The sequence below is a fragment of the Rhinoderma darwinii genome, chromosome 1, assembly GCF_050947455.1.
Source record: "Rhinoderma darwinii isolate aRhiDar2 chromosome 1, aRhiDar2.hap1, whole genome shotgun sequence".
Taxonomy (NCBI): domain Eukaryota; kingdom Metazoa; phylum Chordata; class Amphibia; order Anura; family Rhinodermatidae; genus Rhinoderma; species Rhinoderma darwinii.
This window is the reverse complement of record NC_134687.1, coordinates 220,581,257-220,605,133: the sequence shown is the minus strand read 5'-3', so window position 1 is coordinate 220,605,133 and position 23,877 is coordinate 220,581,257. Positions and strand designations below refer to the sequence as shown.

Below are 23,877 nucleotides of genomic sequence, written 5' to 3'. Positions count from 1 at the left end.
CCCTACAGGGGGGAGCTGTATGGTGTTCCCTACAGGGGGGCCTGTGTGGCGTTCCCTACAGGGGGGGGCTGTATGGCGTTCCCTACAGGGGGGAGCTGTATGGCATTCTCTACAGGGGGGCTGTATGGCGTTATTTACAGAGGGGGGCTGTATGCCGTTATCTACAGGGGGGCTGTATGGCGTTCTCTACAGGGGGGGCTGTATGGCGTTCTCTACAGGGGGGGCTGTATGACGTTCTCTACAGGGGGGGCTGTATGGCGTTCTCTACAGAGGGGGCTGTATGGCGTCATCTACAGGGGGGCTGTATGCCGTTATCTGTGCATGGCCCGGGCCATGCACAGACCGCAAAAGCATGTTCGTGTGCATGGGGCCTTAAATTATTAATTAGTGCAAAGTGTGTTCAAATTGCAGTGTCTATTTAACATCTACCAGACATGTGTGTCAATTTATATTTGGCCAACTGTCTCATCTCCCGTGTTATGCCTGCCTCTGCATAGAATAAAATAAAATAACTTTTTGCAAGTGGTGAGTGCCATGCAGTCTATTCTCTTATCTGTTGAGTATTTGCCTATGTCTTTCGTTCATGCGCACTGAGCACCACTGAATAAAGGTTATCGAACCATAAGTCCCAGCAAGTATATGAACCTGTGAGCCACAAGTCAAAGGTAGTGCCAACCATTTCCCTTTCTACATGTTGCACAATTTATATTTAATCAGACTAGTGTTGGATTTTTGTTTTGGTTCCTGGAGCCTAAAGAAAATAATGACACAATAAAACTTTCATAGTAATGTCAATTTATCCAGTTTATCAAACACTCTAGGTTGCAGACAATGATGTATACATGTTCAGCAAAACTATGTAGTGCTTTAGTATACTAAATTACATCAAAGTGGTGATCAATGGAATATCATTACTAATAGTGCTAAGCAATGCTTTCCACAATCATCTTATATAAAATGTAAAACAACCTATATTAGCACAACACTGATGTGGATACTCTGGGGGTATTGCAAGGCCCTGTTCACACAGAGTTTTTTGCAGGCAGAAAATTCTGGCAGATTTTGATCTGCCTGCACACCGTTTGCCGCGTTTTTCGCAGTGTTGTTTGCCCGCGGCCATTGAGCGCCAAGGGCAAAAAACGCAGCGTAATACGCTTTCTCTGCCTCCCATTGACGTCAATGGGAGGTCAGAGACGTAAACGCCCTAAGATAGGGCATGTTGCTTCTTTCTCTCATGAGACGGTTTTTCCGCTCGAGGGAAAAAAACCGCCTCAGCCTTCCATTGAAATCAATGGGAGGCATTTTCGGCTATTTTTGGCGCTTTTTTCGGCGTGGTTTCCGCGTCAAAAAACTCTGTGTGAACTGGCCCTAAGAGGTTATTTAATGTGGATTCTTCTCTTAACATCTCTCCAATATGGCGTAATTTAACTTTAAAACCATTGAGTATGCTGGACTGTGGGAAGACTATGAAAAGGATAGGGATCACAACAGTGAAGGATCTTATTTTTGAGGGGGAGCTTAAAGAGGGTCTGTCACCAGATTTTGCAACCCCTATCTGCTATTGCAGCAGATAGGCGCTGCAATGTAGATTACAGTAACGTTTTTATTTTTAAAAAACAAGCATTTTTGGCCAAGTTATGACCATTTTTGTAGTTATGCAAATGAGGCTTGCAAAAGTCCAAGTGGGTGTGTTTAAAAGTAAAAGTCCAAGTGGGCGTGTATTATGTGCGTACATTGGGGCGTTTTTAATACTTTTACTAGCTGGGCGCTCTGAAGAGAAGTATCATCCACTTCTCTTCAGAACGCCCAGCTTCTGACAGTGCAGATCTGTGACGTCACTCACAGGTCCTGCATCGTGACGGCCACATCGGCACCAGAGGCTACAGTTGATTCTGCAGCAGCATCAGCGTTTGCAGGTAAGTCGATCTTACCTGCAAACGCTGATGCTGCTGCAGAATCAACTGTAGCCTCTGGTGCCGATGTGTCCTCGCTCGTCTGACACGATGCAGGACCTGTGAGTGACGTCACAGCGTGGATGATACTTCTCGTCAGAGCGCCCAGCTAGTAAAAGTATTAAAAACGCCCCGATGTACGCACATAATACACGCCCACTTGGACTTTTACTTTTAAACACACCCACTTGGACTTTTGCAAGCCTCATTTGCATAACTACAAAAATGGTCATAACTTGGCCAAAAATGCTCGTTTTTTAAAAATAAAAACGTTACTGTAATCTACATTGCAGCGCCTATCTACTGCAATAGCAGATAGGGGTTGCAAAATCTGGTGACAGAGCCTCTTTAAGCCACTGCCACATTTAATACAGGAATATAGGACTTCTAGAGACCTTGCATATAGATATCTACAGATAAAATCAGTGTGTTGCGATGTTAAGTGTAATTTTTTTTTTTTAGAGTTGACAGTTTTCCTGTTCTTGATTGCATTATAAGGAAGATGAAGCCAAAAGGAATATTATCCATATTATACAGGTTGTTAATTAATGAACATCTGAAAAAATTCTCTCATCGATCTAAGCTGAGAAATGGGAATTATGTTTTAGAAATATACCCAAGCTTTAACCAAGATTGGCTTACTTACGATCCCAAATTTATATTGTACTTCAGTTGTACTTGACACCAAAACTGCTCGTCAAAAAGAATTGTAGGTTAGACAATAGTTGGCCAAAGAGTTTATTGGAAGAAGCGGATTCGGTACATTTACTTTGGAGATGCCCAAATATATGTAGATTTTGGAATAGCATTATTGATATTATTAACCGGATGTAAAATCTTTGCAGAAAGTGCTTTATGTATTTTGGGAGTTTCAGATATTATATAGATACCTTTAATAGACGATGAAGCTATACAAAAATTATTATATGCCACAAGAAAGTTGATTGCAAGGTATTGGCTATCTAGGGACGTCTCCACATTACCACAATGGAGTAACTATATCTATTACATCTTGATGTTTGAAAAAAAATGGATTGTAGGAAAAACTAAATATTTTGTTTAAAAAAAAAATCACTCCTTTCAAAGGATAAGGAAAATATCCAGTTTTCCCATATTTTTAACAAAATTATTTATTTATTTTTCTCCACTGTGGGGTACTGGGGGGGGGGGGTATTGTGTTTTTTCTTGATATGTACACTTATATGATTATGTAATGATTATATTTAAAAATAGAGTAAAATAATTACTAATAAAAAAATATGTGCACAACACTGGTCCAAAGTCTTAAAATTAGGTCCAAAAGAATGGGCAGTAAGGAAAGGAGACATGATCTTTCACATCCCTGGGATTTCATCAATTTACATTTTAGTGACCCACGACTAATTAATTCCACAAACTGAATTTTTCTCTTAGATAATTGACAAGTTTGAAATAATTCAATGCTCTATAATGTGTTTTACCATTATTTAATTAAAACTGCCAACTTGTGTTTTTACAGCAGTAATCTCATGCCACTGCAAAGATGTGACAGGCAGGTCAGCAAGTTTCTACATACTAAAATCATATATAAAATTAGATAGACAGATAGATAAATAGATTATATGTAGATAGATATGGGATAGATAGCGATGTGAGATAGATGGATGGATGGATGGATGGATGGATGGATGGATGGATGGATGGATAGATAGATAGATAGGATAGATAATGTGAGATAGATAGATAATGTGAGATAGATAGATAGATAATGTGAGATAGATAGATAGATAATGTGAGATAGATAGATAGATAATGTGAGATAGATAGATAATGTGAGATAGATAGATAGATAGATAGATAGATAGATAATGTGAGATAGATAGATAATGTGAGATAGATAGATAATGTGAGATAGATAGATAGATAATGTGAGATAGATAGATAGATAATGTGAGATAGATAGATAGATAATGTGAGATAGATAGATAATGTGAGATAGATAGATAGATAGATAGATAGATAGATAGATAGATAGATAGGGCATAGATATGGGATAGATAGATAGATAGATAGATAGATAGATAGATAGATAGATAGATAGATAGATAGATAGATATGGCATAGATATGGGATAGATAGATAGATAGATAGATAGATAGATATGGCATAGATATGGGATAGATAGATAGAGATAGATAGATAGATAGATAGATAGATAGATAGATAGATAGATAGATAGATAGATAGATAGATAGATAGATATGTGAGATCGATAGATAGATAATGTGAGATAGATAGATAATGTGAGATAGATAGATAATGTGAGATAGATAGATAATGTGAGATAGATAGATAGATAGATAGATAGATAGATAGATAGATAGATATGGCATAGATATGGCATAGATATGGGATAGATATGGGATAGATAGATAGATAGATATGGCATAGATATGGGATAGATAGATATGTGAGATCGATAGATCGATAGATCGATAGATAGATATGTGAGATAGATAGATAGATAGATAGCTATGGCATAGATATGGGATAGATAGATAGATAGATAGATAGATAGATAGATAGATAGATAGATAGATAGATAGATAGATAGATAGAAATGTGAGATAGATAGATAGAAATGTGAGATAGATAGATAGATAGATAGATAGATAGATAGATAGATAGATAGATATGAGATAGATAGATATGAGATAGATAGATAGATAGATAGATAGATAGATAGATAGATAGATAGATAGATAGATAGATAGATAGATAGATAGATAGATAGATAGATAGATAGATAGATCAGCACTGGAAAGGTAAGTGTAAAAAGTACAAATCTTTTATTTACCCATATACAATGTTTCTCCCCAGCTCCATAAGGCCTTTCTCAAGCCCTGGGAAAAGCCCCATGAGATGGGTTGAAACGTTTCATCTGGGCAAATAAAATACCTTTCCTTTTTACACTTTGCCTTTGGAGTGCAGTCTCATCTTTGGATTTTTATACAATTGTGGAACACGGAGTCAGGGTCCTGGAAGGATTTGCACCCATCTTCTAGTGGTTGTGTTGCTTTCTTCTTTGGATAGATTTCCCTTTCTCGTCATGATCAACAGGGATAATGACAGAGTGAGGGGGAAACTCCTTACCACAACAAGCGTAAAATAAGAACTGTTGGATCAATAGTAGTCACTAATAATTCTACCCTACAACAAACAGCCAAACACTTTTTTTTAAGAACATTGGACTATGGAGTCTTCAGCGTTTCTTTCTATCCCCTACCTGTACTTGAAATAATAGTTTAGTTATCTTATTCATGCAGTTTTTTTATGCTACTTGACCACTAGAATATTCTACATTTAGAAATATATAGATTGAGATCTTTTGATGTTTTTGTAGAATATGTTTTTTTACCTTTGCATGTTCCACTGGCGTAATCTAGGTAATACTGCTGGGTGCAGCTTTCATATTGGCACTCTCCAAATAGCAGAACTTTCTTTGTGTCTTTACACGCAGTACACCCCTCCGCTGAGTCACATGATAAACACTGGCTATCGCATGCTGCACAAAGGAAAATAAACAAACGTTATGAGATGGTTACAATAAATAAGGACGGCCGCTGTCTTGAGGGATGGATATTGAACCTTTCCTCCAAATGTCTATAATGTAATGGTTATTATAAAGGCGTAATTCTACTCCGAGTATACACCCAAATATAACCCACATATTTGTTGAAGGATAATTCTATGCATTTATTTGCTGCAATGATGACATCATTTTTAAAAGAATCGCTTAAGACTTTTCATTTTAAGAACTTAACTAATAGATCAGCCAAATAATAACTTCCTTTTTACTGTAGCCAAAAAACAAATTCTCTCCAGTCACATAGCAAATCCAATTATTGAAGTCTTTCATAAGTCTAAATCTTTGCTGGCTCTGTGTGATGGAATTCATAGTTTGTCTCACAACGCGTTTCGACCTGGCTGTTCCTGTTGTATTCATACTCCACATTTCTCAATGCCAATCTAAAGGTGTTTTTCGGAACTAATGGTTCATGGAAGGACACTGCAGTTTATAGAACAAACCTTAAAAAAGGTTTCTCAGTGATGAATAGAAGTCTTTATTTCTGACAACTGATTGTACTTTGCTTGGAAGGCAAAAAAAAATAATCTCAGCAGAAATCATCTTTGAGCTAAGAATACAGTGTCCTTTATTGAAGTCACCTCAAGTAAAAGTTTAAGAAGTTGGCTATTTTTTTATACAGAAAAATCTTTGACATGGTACTCTTTCTGTATTAGAATCTACCAATCTCTAAATCTTGCTCATCTCTTAAAGTACATTGTGCTAAAACATGTAACCCACTAAGGCCTCATGCACATTTGTTTTTTATGGGTCTATTAGATGTATGGAGCCGTAATATGGCACCCTAAGAGGTGTATTAGGTCCTACCGAACCTGTGATTTTAAATTGTGGCATGCTCCATTGGATGCTGTATTACAGATGTATTCTCCCCTAGAATCATTGCTTCTAGAAGAGAACATCTCCGGCATAAGGAGCTGCATGGAAAAATATAGGAGTCAATGTGCCGTTTTATAGCCTCCCACATAATGGCTCAGCGTCTGTAAAAAGCTGTAGGGAACGATTCGTAGATAAGATCCTTCAAAGTAGAAAAAAATCACCATAATAACACACTATACTAATAAGAACTATATAATATGTATATGTCTGTAACTTTCTTTCTCACCATAATTACGACACTAATATGAACTATATAACTGGGAAGAATTCCACTTTATTAAAATTCAAGTATAATGGAAGAGCAAAATCACAATCTAGCCCGATTTTAATATTTTTAACTTAGAGCTTTTTTATATCAAATGGTTTATTATGGAACGAGCATTAAAAGGGTTTCCTGCTGTTATCTTTGCGTCAAGTTTCTTTTCAAGATCTGAACATGTAGTAAGTAAATGGAACTAACTATTCACTGTTTGTATACAGAGCTGGCAAATGGACCTATACCTGTCCTGCTTACACAGCTGCAGGGCTCCATAGGAGGGAGAGCTCTCACACACCATAAGAAATACTGAAATTTAGTGTATAAAATTTGATAGCAACTTCATGAAGTTCCCAGGTAACTGGAGTAATTGCTGCATATGACTAATATAAATGATACTGTCACGTTCATATATTAAATTGCTGCATGTAAAAGCTAGGCATTTAAGACACACAAGTTTTACAATGACTCTCATACCTTTGCATCCATTCTCATCCCGGTAGTATCCTTGGACACATGTCTGTGTACACATGCCATTGTGAGACAAAACAAGACCATCCTCACAGGAGGAACAGAAGTTCAGACCTGGCCCGCTGCAGGTTTTACAGGACAGGTGACAACCTGTGGAAGATGCGAGGAATTTACCACAAGAACCACAGGAAAACAAAACAGCCACTTCAAATAATTCTAGAATGTTTTTCCCATTGTGGTAACTATTATCATCCTATAAATCCATGCATTTCTCTCTTTCTATCTATTTAACTATCTATCTGTATATACATGTATAATGCGCTCAATTAAATATATATAGGCAATTTACCGCTACCATATGTTATAATATTGTGGTTAATATACTGTGAATATATTTTAATAAATTATCAATACCGTTGTAAAATGTAAATAAGGGTCTATTCACACTGCATTTGCTGTGTGCGTCGGAGGTATACGTTCAACAGATTCCATTATATAGGCATACAGTGGCATCTGTCCCTCATAGGCGAACATGTTAAAAAACTGCTTTTTAAGCAGGATGCCTCTGAATGGAATAGTGCAGCAGACTACGCTATTCCACAGAGTTGAAAAAAGGTAGACTGATGTAAACCAGCCCGATGTAGGTGAAAAAAACACTTTTGACCTCCGTCAAGTGAATGAGAGCCTATAGATAAGTTTGTCGTATACGCCAGGAGCTTTCCTACACGCAGTGTGAATTCAGCCTAAGCTAGATACAATCTCAGTTACAGAAATTCTTAGAATCTGCTCTTTCGTGCCACAAAATAGACATCTGCGCATATTTACACTACAGCTGTCAAAACTTACTGTAGGTGGCAATTTTAATAGCCTAATTTATTATATTTTGTAGGTAAAAGTGAATATGTGTCTTACCTTTACAGGTTCTGCCCTCTACATAAAATCCTCCCGAACACTCTGGAAGACAACGATCCCCAAGAAAATAGTATCTGGAGTACTGGCACTTCAAACACACACTGCCTGTGTCATGCAGATTTGCTACACAATACTGACACTGGGGATGGCAATCTAATAAAAGAAACAAAAAAAAAAAAGTAAAAAAACTATGAAAACTATATTAAAGTTTGGCACTTCAGAAAAGTCGCAATTCATGTGCATGTCTGCTACACAGAAAAAATCGTGGAATTTCTAACCAAATTACAAATGCACAACTAACCAGTAAAAAGTAGTTTTATATATATATATATATATATATATATATATATATATATATATATATATATATATATATATATATAACAAAAAGTAGGCAGCACTCCGTTCAGGTAGAGGTGAAAAAAGAGGGTACTTTTATTGTCCCATAAACAGTGGCAACGTTTCAGCTCCTTCCACTGGAGCCTTTTTTTCACCTCTACCTGAACGGAGTGCTGCCTATTTTTTGTCTTATATACCATTGGGATTGTGGTCTTATCCCGTTGGCTTGCACCCACAGCATACCGGTGCGGCTGGATCCATTTGTTTATATATATATATATATATATATATATATATATATATATATATATGTATATATATATATATACCTGAAAGCCAGCACTCCCAACAGGATAATAAATGTCAGGGTGCCCAACAAGTAGTCCTGATCCTTGGAATATATAAAGTATTCAAAAGAAGATCTTGCAGCACTCCAATATGTGATAAAAGAAAATGTCGTTTATTCAGGCGTGCTGCAAGATCTTCTTTTGAATACTATATAGCTAGATAGACAGACATATATATTTTATTTTTTTCCCATTCTAGATAGACTCATGGTAAATATCATGATGGATATTCTATACAAGTACAATTGCATCTCTTGCACATGACCGAGTGCAGGGCGTGAAAAACGGTCAAAGTGTCGGCTGCATTTCCCGGCGCAACCACGGTACAGGTAAGCGGGACTCCTGGCATTATAGACATTTTATGATGTTAGGGGTCTCTGCCTCCCCACGGAACATGCTGTTCCGAACTGAACAAAATGATACAGTACCGCGGTTGGGCCGGGAAATGCGGACGTCACACGGACCGTTTTCACGGCTCAAACTCGGTCGTGTGCAAGAGGTGTTACGGCGTAAGACGGTAAAGCTATAGGTTAATGGTAAATGTAAGCCCTGTACACTATAGGCCTATTAATCTATCCTCTATATAGCTTTATTGCTTTAGTCTTTCTGATTCATTAGACATTAGTTTGCAAGATACAGTAAATCAATATAGAAATGAATATTGTCACAGGAGTTTTAAAAAGTAGAACACTGTTTGCCCAGGTTAAAGTGAATTTCCATTTCACAAGTTAATGAGAGTATAATGACTTGGGCAGGCTGTAGAGAGCGAGCAGTTCCATACTGCCATACTGTAGTTGGACTCTTATGGGGAAACTGTGATTTTTTGGGGAGAGTGTGCTTGCCACTCTTATGGGACACTGTGGCTGGAACTTTTAGGGGGGGGGGGACACTGGCAGGAACTGTTATATGGGCACTGGGACTTTTGCGGGGTGCTCTGGATTAATTTTATCAGGTTTGACTTGGATGCCCAAAAAATGTGTCCTACCCATGCCTGAAACTACAAGTTTCAGTATGCCCAGTTTAATTCAATTTACCTTCTCATCCACTATAATTCTGCTTAAATTACTTTTAGTGTCATGCATTTAATGTTCATGTTTCAGGTACAGTAGCACAGAGTCATCTCTCTGCAGGGGGTTATATCAGTGTGCTTTTAATACTGCTCTATGGTCAAACCCTGCTCTGGCTCAAAACAACAGGCGTGAGTTGTAGTTATTACATTACTATTCTAGTAATTCTACCAACACTGGACACTAGAGCTTAATAATAACTGGCGCACATAGAAGAAAGAAGAATCCTAGCCATAGTCTTATAATTTGTCTATGGAAAGCAATACTTCAGATCTAAACCGGTTTTATTCTCAAGCAAATGCAACTAACACGATCATCTGATAAATGTTACAAAATGAATTTACAAATCGGTCAGTGTAGGTTTATATCAAGTGCCATGAACTACATCAACGAGTGTTTCTATGAAAAAATCATAGCAACATGTGTAACCATAATATATTTCTTGAAAGATCATCTGTGAATGATGATCAGCCCATATCTATGGGTCATACCTTATTACATTTATAGATACGTTTACAATAATGTGAATACCGTTCTATGGATTGTTTCTATAAAGAGTATATTTTTGAACAGATTGTATTATGTGAGGAAAAGATACATAGAAGTGAAGAAATATGTATGATTTAGGGGTTGGCTGCACTTGTAGAAAGGTGTAATGGAATTTTTGCAATGGGTACTATAGTGTAACCTTAATATTTGAGCACTATGAGCTGAAGTACATTATTGTCCTTGGACTTTACTGTAATTCTGTCCCAGGGGCGTTAAAATGACAGGTTGCATTGATAACTTTCCCGTAAAAAAAAACATCAGGATTAGTTTCTGAAATGTATCTATAAAGTCACAATTATAATCTTCAGTTCCTTTTAGAATGGAACAGAAATTCCACATTTATATTTCCTCGTATTTCCGGCATGTATGGCAGTAATGCTGCTTATCGCTAGAGGCGTAATGACGTATTTTCGGAGCAGTAATGTGTGAGCATAAAATGGATTTCAATATGCAGCATATAAATGCAGCGTATACTAGCACATTGCTCATACTGACATGTGTTGGTTTATACTCCCGCAGACAGCTCCATCAAGTTAATAAAATGAAATACAAATATTGACTTGCAAGAATCCACTTCATTTGTAGTAGAACACTTATTAGGAGTTTAGATGAGACTCAAAGCTACAAAATAATAGCAAAATCTGTTTTGCCTTAAAGCATTAAAAGTAATTTAAGAATCTAAACTGTGTAATTGAAATATTTAATATGTAATTGTGCCTAGATTTAGATTTGTAATCCTCTACTAATACGAAGGCTGTAATTCTTATATTATTGAACTGAATTCAGAAGTGTAACTACTTTCCTCAAAGAGAAATTAAACCTCTAAATCTATAGTGAATATACGGCACCTCTTCATAAAATATTAACGCATAAATATATGAAACCCTCTGGGTATACAAATGTACTCTAGGTTCCTACTCTTTAGTTTCAAGTAAAGAATTTTCTAATCATGTCTATGGAAACCTACAGTAACAAAGGCTTCTGCTGCCTCTTGGAAGGATGGTTGGACTTGGAATAAGAGTTCAGAGAAAAGCTATATTTAAAGGGGTTGTCTGGGCATGTGGCGGATTTTCACAGGATAGGTCACCAGTATATGATCGGTGGGGGCCCTACACCTGGACCCCACACTGATCAGCTGTTTCCGTTGCCTTCACCACCGGAAGTTTTGCAGTGGTTGGTGCCGGAAGCAGATGACTCTGATCACTGTATAGCGGCTGTGCTGCAACACTGCAGCTCTGCTCCTATTCAAGTGCTTAGGAGAGCTGCAGTAACCCAGCGCGGTCGCTATACAGTCTATGAAGCCATCTACTTCCAGCACCGACCACTGCATAACTTCCAGTGCCGGAGGCAACTGAAACAGCTGATCGGTGCGGGGTCCAGGTGTCTCATCTGATCATTTACTGATGACTTATCCTGTGGATAGGTCATCAGTACGAAAAACCGACCCGAACCTGGACAACCCCTTTAAGTGTAAATAACAAGCAAAAGTTATAAACCTTTAAACTGTTTGTCAAATGATACATGGTCACACCATAATCCAATTGTTTTCAGATTAGCTTGTCTTGATAAAGAAATAAAGTGATATTTTGATTTTATTATTGAAAAATAAACATGGCTTTTCTTTTTTGGACGCTGTGTTCATCATATTCAAAAGACATATATATATATATATATATATATATATATATATATAGGAGCAGCTGAGTAGCCTACAGCCTCCTGTATTATCATTGATTTAAATGTATAAGTTGTAGGCAGAAATCCCCCCGATGCCACAGCTATTGTTATTTGGCATCTAAGTGGTTAAACAGCCAGGATCTCAGATTTTGAGCACGGGTTGGAAAGTGAATCTTCGCAGAATGTTTGGTCCATTTAGAATGAAAAGTTTATAAGGTGCAATTACACTGAAGGTCTGATTGAGCATTTTACAGTATAAACAGTATAGGTTCATCATAATAGTCATTTTGGTTAATAATAATGCTTTCACGTTAAAGAGTATACATTTTGGGCAGGATACTAAAAGGGGCTATGTATATGGTCATCTTCTGGCATCATATTGCAATAAATGGATTCTTCCCTGATCAGAACAATTTGGCCGTTCTCCTTCAATTTGATACCACAAATGTATTGCCAAGTCAGTAATTTATGTTGTTAAGTGGCTTATTTAACCAAGCGCCGTTAACAAAGCAGTGGATATCCTTTTAAAATATTGTATTAAGATTATAAAATTAGTTACATAAAATGCATAGTTTCAAATTTGTCTCAGGAAGGTTTGTCCCGAATATGGTGGATTTAAAATTCAGAGAACAAACAGAATAGGGTATGTTCACACGGCTTATGCTGGAGGCAGAAGAAGAACCAAGAGAAAACAGCTTCTAAATTCAGGTGTTTTCGGAGCTAATTTTCAAAGCAATTTTGATTTTTGCAAGCGTTTTTTAAGTTTATTTTCAAGCGTTTTCCAATCGTATTCTGAGGTGTATTTTTGAAGGGTTGTTTTGTAGTCAATAGAAAATCAGCTGGAAAAGCGCTTCAAGAAGTGACATAATACTTGTTTTTTTTTTCTTTCATTCAGCTGCGTTAAATTACGCCTCCTATGAACTACACACTATATTTCCCATTGACATCAATGAGAAACTGTTTGCCGGCATACTCAAATGTATTTTGGAGTGTAATACGAGTGTTTGAGGGTATGTTTACACGGGCTATTTTCAGCCGTTTTTCAGGCCGTAAAACAGCTGAAAAATCGAAAGCAGAACGCCTACAAACATCTGCCCATTGATTTCAATGGTAAATACAGCGTTCTGTTCTGACGGGGCGTTATTCTACGCCTTATTTTCAAATAACGGCGTGTAAAAAGACGCCCCGTAAAAAGAAGTGCATGTCACTTTTGAGCTGTTTTTGGAGCTGTTTTTCATTGACTCAATAGAAAAACAGCTCCAAAAACGGCCGGGAAAAAACGCTGCAAAATACGCGAGTTGCTTAAAAACGGCGGAAAATCAGGAGCTGTTTTCCCTCGAAAACAGCTCCATATTTTCAGCCAGATTTTGTTAAAGAGGCTCTGTCACCACATTATAAATGCCCTATCTTCTACATCATGTGATGTAATGTAGATCACAGCAGTGTTTTTTATTAGAAAAACGATAATTTTTGACGGAGTTACGACCTATTTTAGCTTTATGCTAATTACTTTCTTAATGCCCAACTGGGTGTGTTTTACTTTTTGACCAAGTGGGCGTTGTACAGAGAAGTCTATGACGCTGACCAATCGGCATCATACATTTCTCTCCATTCATTTACACAGCACATAGTGATCTTACTAGATCACTATGTGCAGCCACCTACACACACATTAACGTTACTCAAGTGTCCTGACAGTGAATAGACATCACTACCAGGCAGGACGCGATGTCTATTCACAATCCTGACACTTCGGTAATGTTTGTGGTTGATTTACAGCACAGCAAGCATAGTCTCGCGAGATTACACTGCAAACTGTCATTTACAGCGAGATTACGCTTGCTGTGCTGTAAATCAACCACAAACGTTAGCGAAGTGTCAGGACTGAATAGACATCACGTCCTGGCTGGAAGCGATATCTATTCACGGTCAGGACACTTGAGTAACGTTAGTGTGTGATTATGTGGCTGCACATAGTGATCTAGTAAGATCACTAAGTGCTGTGTAAATGGATGGAGAGAAGTGTATGATGCTGATTGGTCACTGATTGGTCAGCGTCATACACTTCTCTGTACAACTCCCACTTGGTCAAAAAGTAAAACATGCCCAGTTGGGCATTAAGAAACTCATTAGCATAATGCTAAAATAGGTCATAAAAATACTCGTTTTTCTAAATAAAAAACACTGCTGTAATCCACATTACAGTGCCGATCACATCATGTACAATATGGGCCACTTATAATGTGGTGACAGAGACTCTTTAAGCGTGTGAACATACCCTTACGGTTCGAAATATGCCTGAAAACAAGCTGTATGACCGTGCCTTAAAATTTAATGTCACTTCTTTCAGAAGCACATGGTAATTTGAAAAATACAATAAGGAAACACAGGCTCATCTAAAATAACAAGAACAAGGAAAGCAATTTGATAGTCTCTCTAAATTCATCCTCTTAATGAACAGATAAAAAATTAGGATCACGTTTGACAATATATTTCCGAAATGCATGCCTAGTAAGCCATTAAAATTGACGGATACGTAGCAATTCCAGGCTGTTGTCCATTCCGGGCAGTGCATGCTGTGACATGGATGGAAATAGATTAGTGTACTGCAATAGAGGTAACATTGCATACCTCTGGAGAGCAGGGAAAATACAATACAATCAATACTTGCTGAGAAGGCTATGAAATAATGCTTTAACACATTAGTAGTAGTGTATGAACATAGTACAGAGTGAAGTACTCATTTCTGATACGTATAATCAGCCTACTCATTTCTATTTTCCACTAAAAAAAAAAGAGTAAATGATGTAACTAATGGAGCCTGTATTAGCGGCAGAAACATATTAGACAACATTTCATGGTGTAAATTTATCAAGTCTGTAGGAGCAACAAAGGGAGACGGAGCACGTAGGTAATAATTCTATATTTTCATTTATGGAAAAGAATAAAAATAAACATCTATCAAATGTACCAAAAATGTACTAATTTTAAAACTGAAATGTTATTATTCCTAAAAAAAAAAACATTTATGGAAAAAAAAAGTATGTGCTTTTTATTAAATAATGTCAATAGTTATAGTAAATGATACAGTTCGAATTTATGACTATGTCAGGTACTTTTTCGCCATGATGGTGCTGAATGGTGCTATACCTATTGGTAGAAAGTGAGGGGTGAAGTTGTTAAAATGGAATTGTAATGAGATGGAAAACAAATTACCACTGCACATAGAGCGTTGTGCTGATATAGCTTAATGTACGTTCGGGTGAATGTTAATGGCGCGCTACATGTGCTAACCGGCCTATCTGTGTTTTTAAATGAAATAACCAAAATTGTGACCCCTGATGATGCGCATTAACAACGAAATGCGCTGAAACGCGTTGGGACACACTTACAGGGACACAGCTTTAGTGGCAGGGATCACCAGGTTTATAATATAACATATAGGGACTTCCATTACATACGCAAATGCGAATATATGTGGACTACTGCAACATCCATCAGCGTTTCCCTACTGGTCTATCTGCTTTTGCCTTATACAGTCCTTTTGGCTATTGAGCCAATTTTTTAGTATTGATTACTATAATAAATATCAATTTTAATCGTTCATTAAGGCAGTGATATACAATTTGTAATGAGATGGACTGTGAAGTCAAATGAGTGGGTGCCAAATGGTTTTTAAGAATCGAAAGCCAAGCATTATGGTGAGACTAATAGGGGGGGACGACGACTAAATAAGGTTTGTTATATCCTAAATATAAGAGAAGAAAAAACTGAATAAAATCACTGAATTTCATTTTATGGCGTTTTAGTATAAGAAACAACAATACGGTACTCATAATTTTATCATATGGTATGAATGCCTTAGAGAGCATCTAGAGGGTGGCATATAAACTGTCTAAGAAACAGTAAATGTAAGGGTTTATACTGATAGTATAGTCATACATGTTAAAATAGGATTATGGAATATTATTGAGTTTCTAGACACATACTTCTTTTGTAATGTAATATGCAGTATAGCCAGTGTGGAAACGAGGAAGATAGTACCAAAACGGGATTATGGAAGATGGTTGAGATTAAGGACACAGACCTGTGTAGTGATGGAGTGCAGTAGATCAAAACCAATAGAAAATGTCAAACAGTGCCTGTCTAGTTATACATTAGTACATATGTTAACTCTGTTTAGCATGAAACAGCATTAGTAATACACAAAAAAACATACACGTTTTAACCTTTTTACTGTAGAATCAAAATACTGAACGTTCCCTTTCAGGCATTATTGTTCGATCCGTGACATGCGGACATTGTGTCGGCGGTATTTCATAAAATGCTGAACTGTGGTCGGTCCTGGAAATAAGGACGACACAGGGTCCGTAGATCATGAACCGAATATGGCCATCTGAATAAGGCTTTAAATAAATGTGCTGTCACAAAATAATAGGTTTTTGTCCACAGGTACAAGCTTATCGGTAAATATGGGAGTCTGATATTTAGTATCAACTACTAAAATAGAACAAAAACGTACTTACCAACACAATAACCCACTAAATTGAGGTACTGTCCATCAGGGCATGAAGTCTTGCAGATTCCACCAGTAAGTGTGGCATGAGGGTGGCATGTCAAACAATGTGCATCAGAAGGCCCACTACACTCTTTGCAGGAGGGGTGGCAAGCTGCAAAATAAGAACAGAAAAAATGTACTGTGTGCATAAATATACTTTGTATTCAGAACTAGTTACAGAGACAATAAATGCTGAAATAGATACAAATAATTGATAAAAATCAATGTGCCTTTACTGATGTCCTTAGGCGTCTTCTGACAAACGGACAGGCTACATTCTTATTGATCCAACAATCAGAAAACATACCTCCATTATGTGTAAAAGCCAGGTACTTCAAAACCACAAAAAGAAATGCTCTAATAAGGCACATAGCAGGAGTTTGTCATTAAACCATTTACAGATCTACTCACCATGACAAGCGGCACCCTTGCCATAGACTCCTTCGGGACATTGTGGTAAACATGCCCCATAGTACAGAACACTAGGGGCAGTGCAGTCTGTGCAGTTTAAATGGTTCTTCCCACTACAGCTTCCACACGTGGAGTGGCATTCTGTAATATAAAGTATATATCAAATAATGAATCAAGAGTACATAGCTACACAATATCATGAACTTAACATCCAAAACATTGGTAGTTTTTAGTATTCTGATCAACGCCTGAAAATTGTTGATAAATTATTCATTGGAGCAAACTGAGAAAGATATCCGATAGAGGTTTCCATTGCTCTTCCTTAACGCAGCAAAAGGTGGCAAATGAATTGGTCAATAATTAATTTCTCTGGTTGTCTATTTGGAGATCAAATGAAGTTTAAAAAGTTTGGGTGATAAAAACAAGCCAATGGTTATATATTGAGAGCCCTCAAACATCAATATTCCTTCTACTTCTCTTGTGATTTAAGATGGTTAGAATCAAATGGCACGCAATGACAAGAAAGAAGCCCTGCAGATGTATTTCCCATAATTCATGATTTTACTGCTAATATTACAGGATATTATATGCATAATTTCACATGTATTTAAAATAGTCATTGAATCCTCCTTTGACAGGATTTCAATCAGAATATTGTATATTTAACAGTACCTCAATGTTTTATACATCACTGTTTGTTCAATTGAGCATAGACCGGTCTGTCATTTTTTGCCCGTTCTACGATGAGTGAGCGGAGACTTTAGAAATAAAAAAATAATAATTGCGGAAACATATTATGAAGTATATGAGAAGCAGTCAATTTAATTGTAAATGTTCCTTTGTGTTGTATCATTTTTTCCGCTCTACAAGCAAGTTGCAATTAATCAAAAATGCTAATTTTATAATATACATAAAGACTCAGTCATTTCCCATTGTGGAAGAGACATACACAGATGTGTCCCTATATGCCGTTCAGGGGTTTTATGGCTTTCACCATCTTTTCATTCCTGTGCACTGAAGTCAAATGAGGCATTCAGGGTGTAAGTATCTCGCCTGGTATAAAATGATGGTGCAGAATGTGTTGTCATCGTCCTATCATTCCCATCCCACCATTTTTACAGTGCACCAAATCTGTATTTTGTTAAGGTTGAGAGATTTGGACAGTTGTTCTTTTGTGCTATGCATATAGTGCATTCATTAAATTACCGGGGCATGAACCAGCCTGCGTGACATCTATAAAAGTCTGTCTGATGCAAAACATATCATACGTCTCAGGGCCACTAAAACTAAAGTCGCCAGCTCATAAAAGTGCAGTGTTAGAAGTTGACCTGCTAATGTTACCCATATTTCCACTCTTCCAGACTTGACATTAATCCCATTTGAGAACACTATAGTCAGCCTCTCCCCAGCCTGTAATGACTCCTTACAGACAATATGGCGCATTCAAGCTAACAAGAAAAATAGATGACAGAATTTCGGTTTACTGTACGTTGGAAAAAAATATGTACGCAAAAGTTACATGTACTTGTATGACTGTATCTCTCCTTTTAGGCCTCATACACACGAACGTAAAAACGGCCGTAATTACGGACCGTAATTACAGGCCCATAGACTTCTATTGGCCACGGGTACCTCCCTGTATGCTTACGGTAAGGTGTCCGTGCCGTTGAAAAATATAGAACATGTCCTATTTCAGGCCGCAATAACGGCACGGGCAGGCCCATAGAAGTCTATGGGGCTCCCGTAATTATGGGTGGCTATGTGTGTGCACCCGTAATTACGGGAGCATTGCTAGGCGACGTCAGGGGATAGTCACTGTCCAGGGTGCTGAAAGAGTTAACTGATCGGCAGTAACTCTTTTAGCACCCGGGCCAGTGACTACCACTGGAGTTAATAGTATTAAAAGTTAACTTACCTGCTTCTTCCTCCAGACCGGCCTCCCGGAATGACTTTTCATCCCATGTGACCGCTGCAGCTAATCACAGGCCAATCACAGGCCGCAGCGGTCACATGAAAAAACCTATATACGTCTCACATAAATGTATACACAAAATTTTTTATTATCAATCAGACATGTGTTAGTCCAAAAATATAAATTTTATTGTTCCACAGATGCAGCGGTCACATGGACTGCCGCATCATCCAGGGAGGTCGGACTGGATGTCAAGAGAGGGATGCGTCACCAAGACAATGGTACGTATGAACTTCTTTTACTTTCAATCGTTGCAGAAACTCTGGTTGAAAGGGCTGCCCCTTCTCTCTTTCCAGCAATGATAGAGAGAAGGGGCTGCCGATTAGTGCAGAGAAAACGGGTCCGTAAATATGAGTGGAATACTGGTGACACCGGACCCGTATTTACGGGCACGGATCCGTAAATACTGGTGGAACACGGTTCGAATACGTGTGACAAAGGACCCGTATTTACACCAGTATTTACGGGAGGAAAAAAATACGTTCGTGTGCATGAGGCCTTAGTCTGCACAGTATTTAACTTAGCAACATAGTAATTTGTGCTCCATAGATGCCTCACTACTAGGACATAACCATAGTCAGCCATTTTGGAAGCTATGCAATTCTGTCATTGGACATCCAGTCACCCAGACTGCATAAACTGATACTCTCCTGCTCTCTCCCTCCCCCTCCATGTCAGTCAATCTTATGTACATGAAAATCGACTGTGCAACTCTTTTTATTTTCTATGCGACCTTGCAACTGTCCCACAAATTCAATCATGGTTGAAAGCTTTGGTATTGTCAAAAGGTGAGTATAAAAACGAAACATTTGCCTAGGATGTGCCTCAACACATATGAATCTATTAAGTTATACGGTATATCATTTATAGGATGGTAGAACATTGTCAGCCCCAATTTACTTTATTTAGCTAAAACAGATTTGTGAAAGTCAGAATTGGGCATGTTTGCCAAAAATAAATTCTTTATATTTTGCTGATAAAATACAATATGGAAATTAAAGTTTAGACTGAAGCATTCAGAGCTATAGGTAAACTGGCTGACGGATGGTGTGCCCTTTTTTCATCAAATGATCGAATCTTATATACTGCCTAAATTGCCTGAACTGAGAATACATCTTAGATAAAGGTTATGTTTACACAGAGATTTTTTGCAGGCAGAAAATGTTTTTTTAAAGTGGTTTTGCACCACAGGCGTTTTTTGTCACATTTTTTGGCACATTTATTTTTCCTTCTTCCTCAACAGGCAAAGGAAAAATCCGTGAGCAGTTTCTGACATAAAACGAGTCAAAATGCGTCAAAAACACGTTGGCAGTTCGCAGCGTTTTTTCCGTCTCCCATTGATTCCAATGGGGTATTTGAGGTGGAAACCGCCTCAAGATAGGGCATGTCGCTTCTTTTTCCTGTGACCGTTTTTTTCTGCTCGCGGGAAAAAAACGCCTCCACCTCGCTTTGAAAACAGTAGGAGACCGTTTTTTGCCTCCGTTTTTGCCACGGTTTCCGCGACAAAAAAAAAGTGTCAAAAAAACTCGTGTGGACAGGGCCAAAATAAGTCCCTGTTCACACAGTTTTTTGCAGGCAGAAAATTCTGCCTGGATAAATCAGCTCAGTTTTTTGTTTTTTTTAAATAGTTTTTTTACCTTATTCTTTCAACAGGCAAAGGGAAAAACTGCAAAAGGTTAATAACAAACCGCGTCAAAAGACTCGTCGGCGTGGTTTTCGCCTCCCATTGATTTCGATGGGGTTTTTAAAGCGGAAAATGCCTCAAGATAAGGCATGTCACTTCTTTTTCCCGCAAGCGTTTTTTTCTGCTCGCTGGAAAAAAATGCCTCAAATTTCAGAAATTTCGTCCGTTTCTTGCAGCGGTTTTTGCAGCAAAAAACGTGTAACAAAAACTCTGTGTGAACAGGGCCTAATATGTATAAAAAATTTTAAGAGTATTTGAAAAAAGAATATCTGACAAATAAAATGATTCATTACAGGCAACACGACTCAGCCTTCATGGAATCAGTAAGATCTTTTTAAATTCATGCTGAGACTTTTTCCCTATATCTTGATTTAAAGAGGTTGTCCAGACACGGACAACTGATGACCTATCCACAGAAAGTCATCAGTATAGCATCAGATGCTCCGACAGCCGGATGTTATGCAGGGTATGCAGTATTCGGAGCTAGAAGCAGATGGTTCCGACCACTGCATAGCGGCTGTGCTGCAGAACAGCAACTCTGCTTCTATTGACTTAAATAGGAGCAGAGCTGTAGTACTGCAGCTCGGCTGCTATTCTGTGACCGGAGCCATCTGCTTCCAGCATGGACATCTGATGCCCAGAGGCAGCCAGAGCAGCTGATCGGTGCGGGGTCTGGGTGTCGGACCCCCACTGATCATATACTGATGACCTATCCTGTGGATAGGTCATCAGTTGTTCGTGCCTGGACAACCCCTTTCATTTAATACTTGACCTTTGAAAGTCTTACAAATGGTGCTATGTTGGTCTTTAAACTATGCAAGAGAAAAGAGTGTCAATTTTCCAGTTCAGAAGTATTTCCATCTGTGTCCAGATAATGTAACCTAAGCAATACTTTGTTATATTTTTATTTTACCATTTGTATCTATGAATTAAAGGGGTTGTCCACTATCAACAATCATGCTTTGTTAGAAGGAAATAAACCTAAAAATAAGCTGATCACATGGTGCCCCACTTTTGAGACCCCAAGTGATCCGCTGTAATCTACAGGAGAGCATTTTAGCAAGTGCTCACAGAGTAAATGAAACATTACATGTTGCCCATTAAAATCAATGGGCTCTCTGTGTCACGCATGGATGTGCAAGGTCCTTCAGTGACGCTCTCTGTAGTGGTCTTCCACTCCAGCTAATTTATAGAGGTTCCAACTTAGAATGTCCTAATAGGGAATTTGAGAAACAACCCCTTCAAGTTTAATATAAAAGTTTGTTTGAAGTACCACTTCACTTGACTACTTTATGTTAATAGAGTATCCTTTCCACCTCTGTCTCTGCAGCTCCCCAATATGCCCCCTATTATGTACTTTCCTTTGCTATATTTTTCATCAAAAGAGTAGAAAAAACTCTGCTATTGGAAGGGGCATGTGTACCATTCCACCGCACTTCATAACCCATTGTCAAAACCCAGCCAGATATATCTTTAAAAAAAACCAACAAAGTAAATGATAAAGTTGTGCTTCTAATTCTCATTTGCCAATTATCCTAAATTATTGCTCTACACATCGAGTTGGAAATCTGAGTAATTGAATAAAGTTTAAAGTTGCAAAGTGGAAACTTTTATAATTACTTATTTATCACTCTTTATTATACTTTATGCCCCGAGCCCTGTGAATGTGCCCACTGAGTGTTAAGTATTTGGAAAATGTTTGCGGAGTAGTTTGGCCGTTCTTCACATAACTGTCAAACAATATCCCAGAGAAACAGATCTTGGCTGACATCTCACTTGCAACTTAAATTTAGAAAATATAAAATTACACATGTTGTAGTAAGCTAGTTGCTGATATTACACATAACACCCAACTTTCATTCCACATGGTTCCCTAATTAACAAAGGAAGGAAATACATAATTATATGGAATGAACAATTTTGAATTAGCTATGAATGTAATGCTTTTTAATGTAAATAAAGTTTATTCATTATAAAATGAAATGTTAGGTAATTTACGAATATACTTTTTTTTCAATTCCTTGCCATTTACAAGATCTCTGTTTGTTAACCCCTGCCTCTATAAGCCAGAGCAAAGAGCTCCTCCCACTCTAGAGGACTCAGCCACTATTAAAGGAAAGGTGTCATGATTTTTTTTATTTTATTAATTTATGTGTTTTGATTTAATATTATATTGATTTTATTTATTTTTTCACACACAATGTTATTTTTTATTAACACTTTCTTACTTTACTGGGGGCTGCCATGTTTTTTTTCATCTGTGTATGTGTCTCTTAACGACACATACACAGATGGAATATGGCAGCTACAGTGCATAGGACATAATGAATGGCTCCTGTTCGCTATCTCACTCAATATTGCACAAGCGCACTTCAGAGCGACCCAGCATAGAAGCTGGTTTGTAGGGGGAAAGCCGGCACCATTTTGAAGGTAATGTGTGTGTCTGTGTGTGTGTGTGTGTCTGTCTGTCTCTCGTGACCCCCCCCCCTCGCGGCCCCCTTGCACACCGGCTGTAACGGTGTGTGTGTGTGTGTGTATATTGTATATGTGTGTGTGTGTGTATATGTGTGTGTGTGTGTCTAGCAGAGCTGTGTGTGTACAGCAGATCTGTGTGTGTGTGTGTGTGTGTGTAGCAGAGCTGTGTGTGCACAGGTGTGTGTGTGTGTGTGTGTGTGTGTGTCAGAGCTGTGTGTGTGTCAGAGCTGTGTGTGTGTGGCAGAGCTGTGTGTGTGTGTGTGTGTGTGTGTGTGTGTGTGTGTGTGTGTGTGTGTGGAAGAGCTGTATGTATGTAGCAGAGCAGAGTATGTAACAGGGGTCCCGTTCTAGAGATAGATGTGGGTCCCACCTCTGGGACCGGCACCTATCTGACATTTATGACATATCCGGTGTGCATAAATGTCTCTGATGGGAAAACCCCTTTAATTTCAGTGCAGTTGTCCAGTTGGGACACCATATACTTTTTCAGAAAACACCTAGCACAACTAAGATTTCACATTTCTCACCCCTATTTATAAAGAATCTGTACTTTTGAGCATTTGTGATCATGAAAACTTTTAATCATTATGTGGATGGTGGTGAAAAAAAAGTTGTTAATTAAGTAATTAAGGGGGTTGTAGAGAAAAAAACATAACTGCTTTCTTCCGTCACTTTTGTACATACAGTGGACTGTGTCTGACATTGC

At 37.9% G+C, this 23,877-nt stretch overlaps 1 protein-coding gene across 1 annotated transcript in view; it reads right to left on the bottom strand.

Annotated features, from left to right (window-relative positions):
* Positions 1 to 23,877, bottom strand: part of FRAS1 (Fraser extracellular matrix complex subunit 1) — a 457,569-nt gene that overhangs the window by 170,517 nt on the left and 263,175 nt on the right. Inside the window, exons 19-23 of the mRNA XM_075861759.1 lie at positions 17,041 to 17,181; positions 16,598 to 16,741; positions 8,093 to 8,245; positions 7,187 to 7,330; positions 5,350 to 5,496 (exon numbers count right to left, since the gene is read on the bottom strand). Of these exons, the coding sequence (XP_075717874.1) occupies positions 5,350 to 5,496; positions 7,187 to 7,330; positions 8,093 to 8,245; positions 16,598 to 16,741; positions 17,041 to 17,181 (729 nt within the window). The remainder of the gene's footprint in view (positions 1 to 5,349; positions 5,497 to 7,186; positions 7,331 to 8,092; positions 8,246 to 16,597; positions 16,742 to 17,040; positions 17,182 to 23,877) is intronic.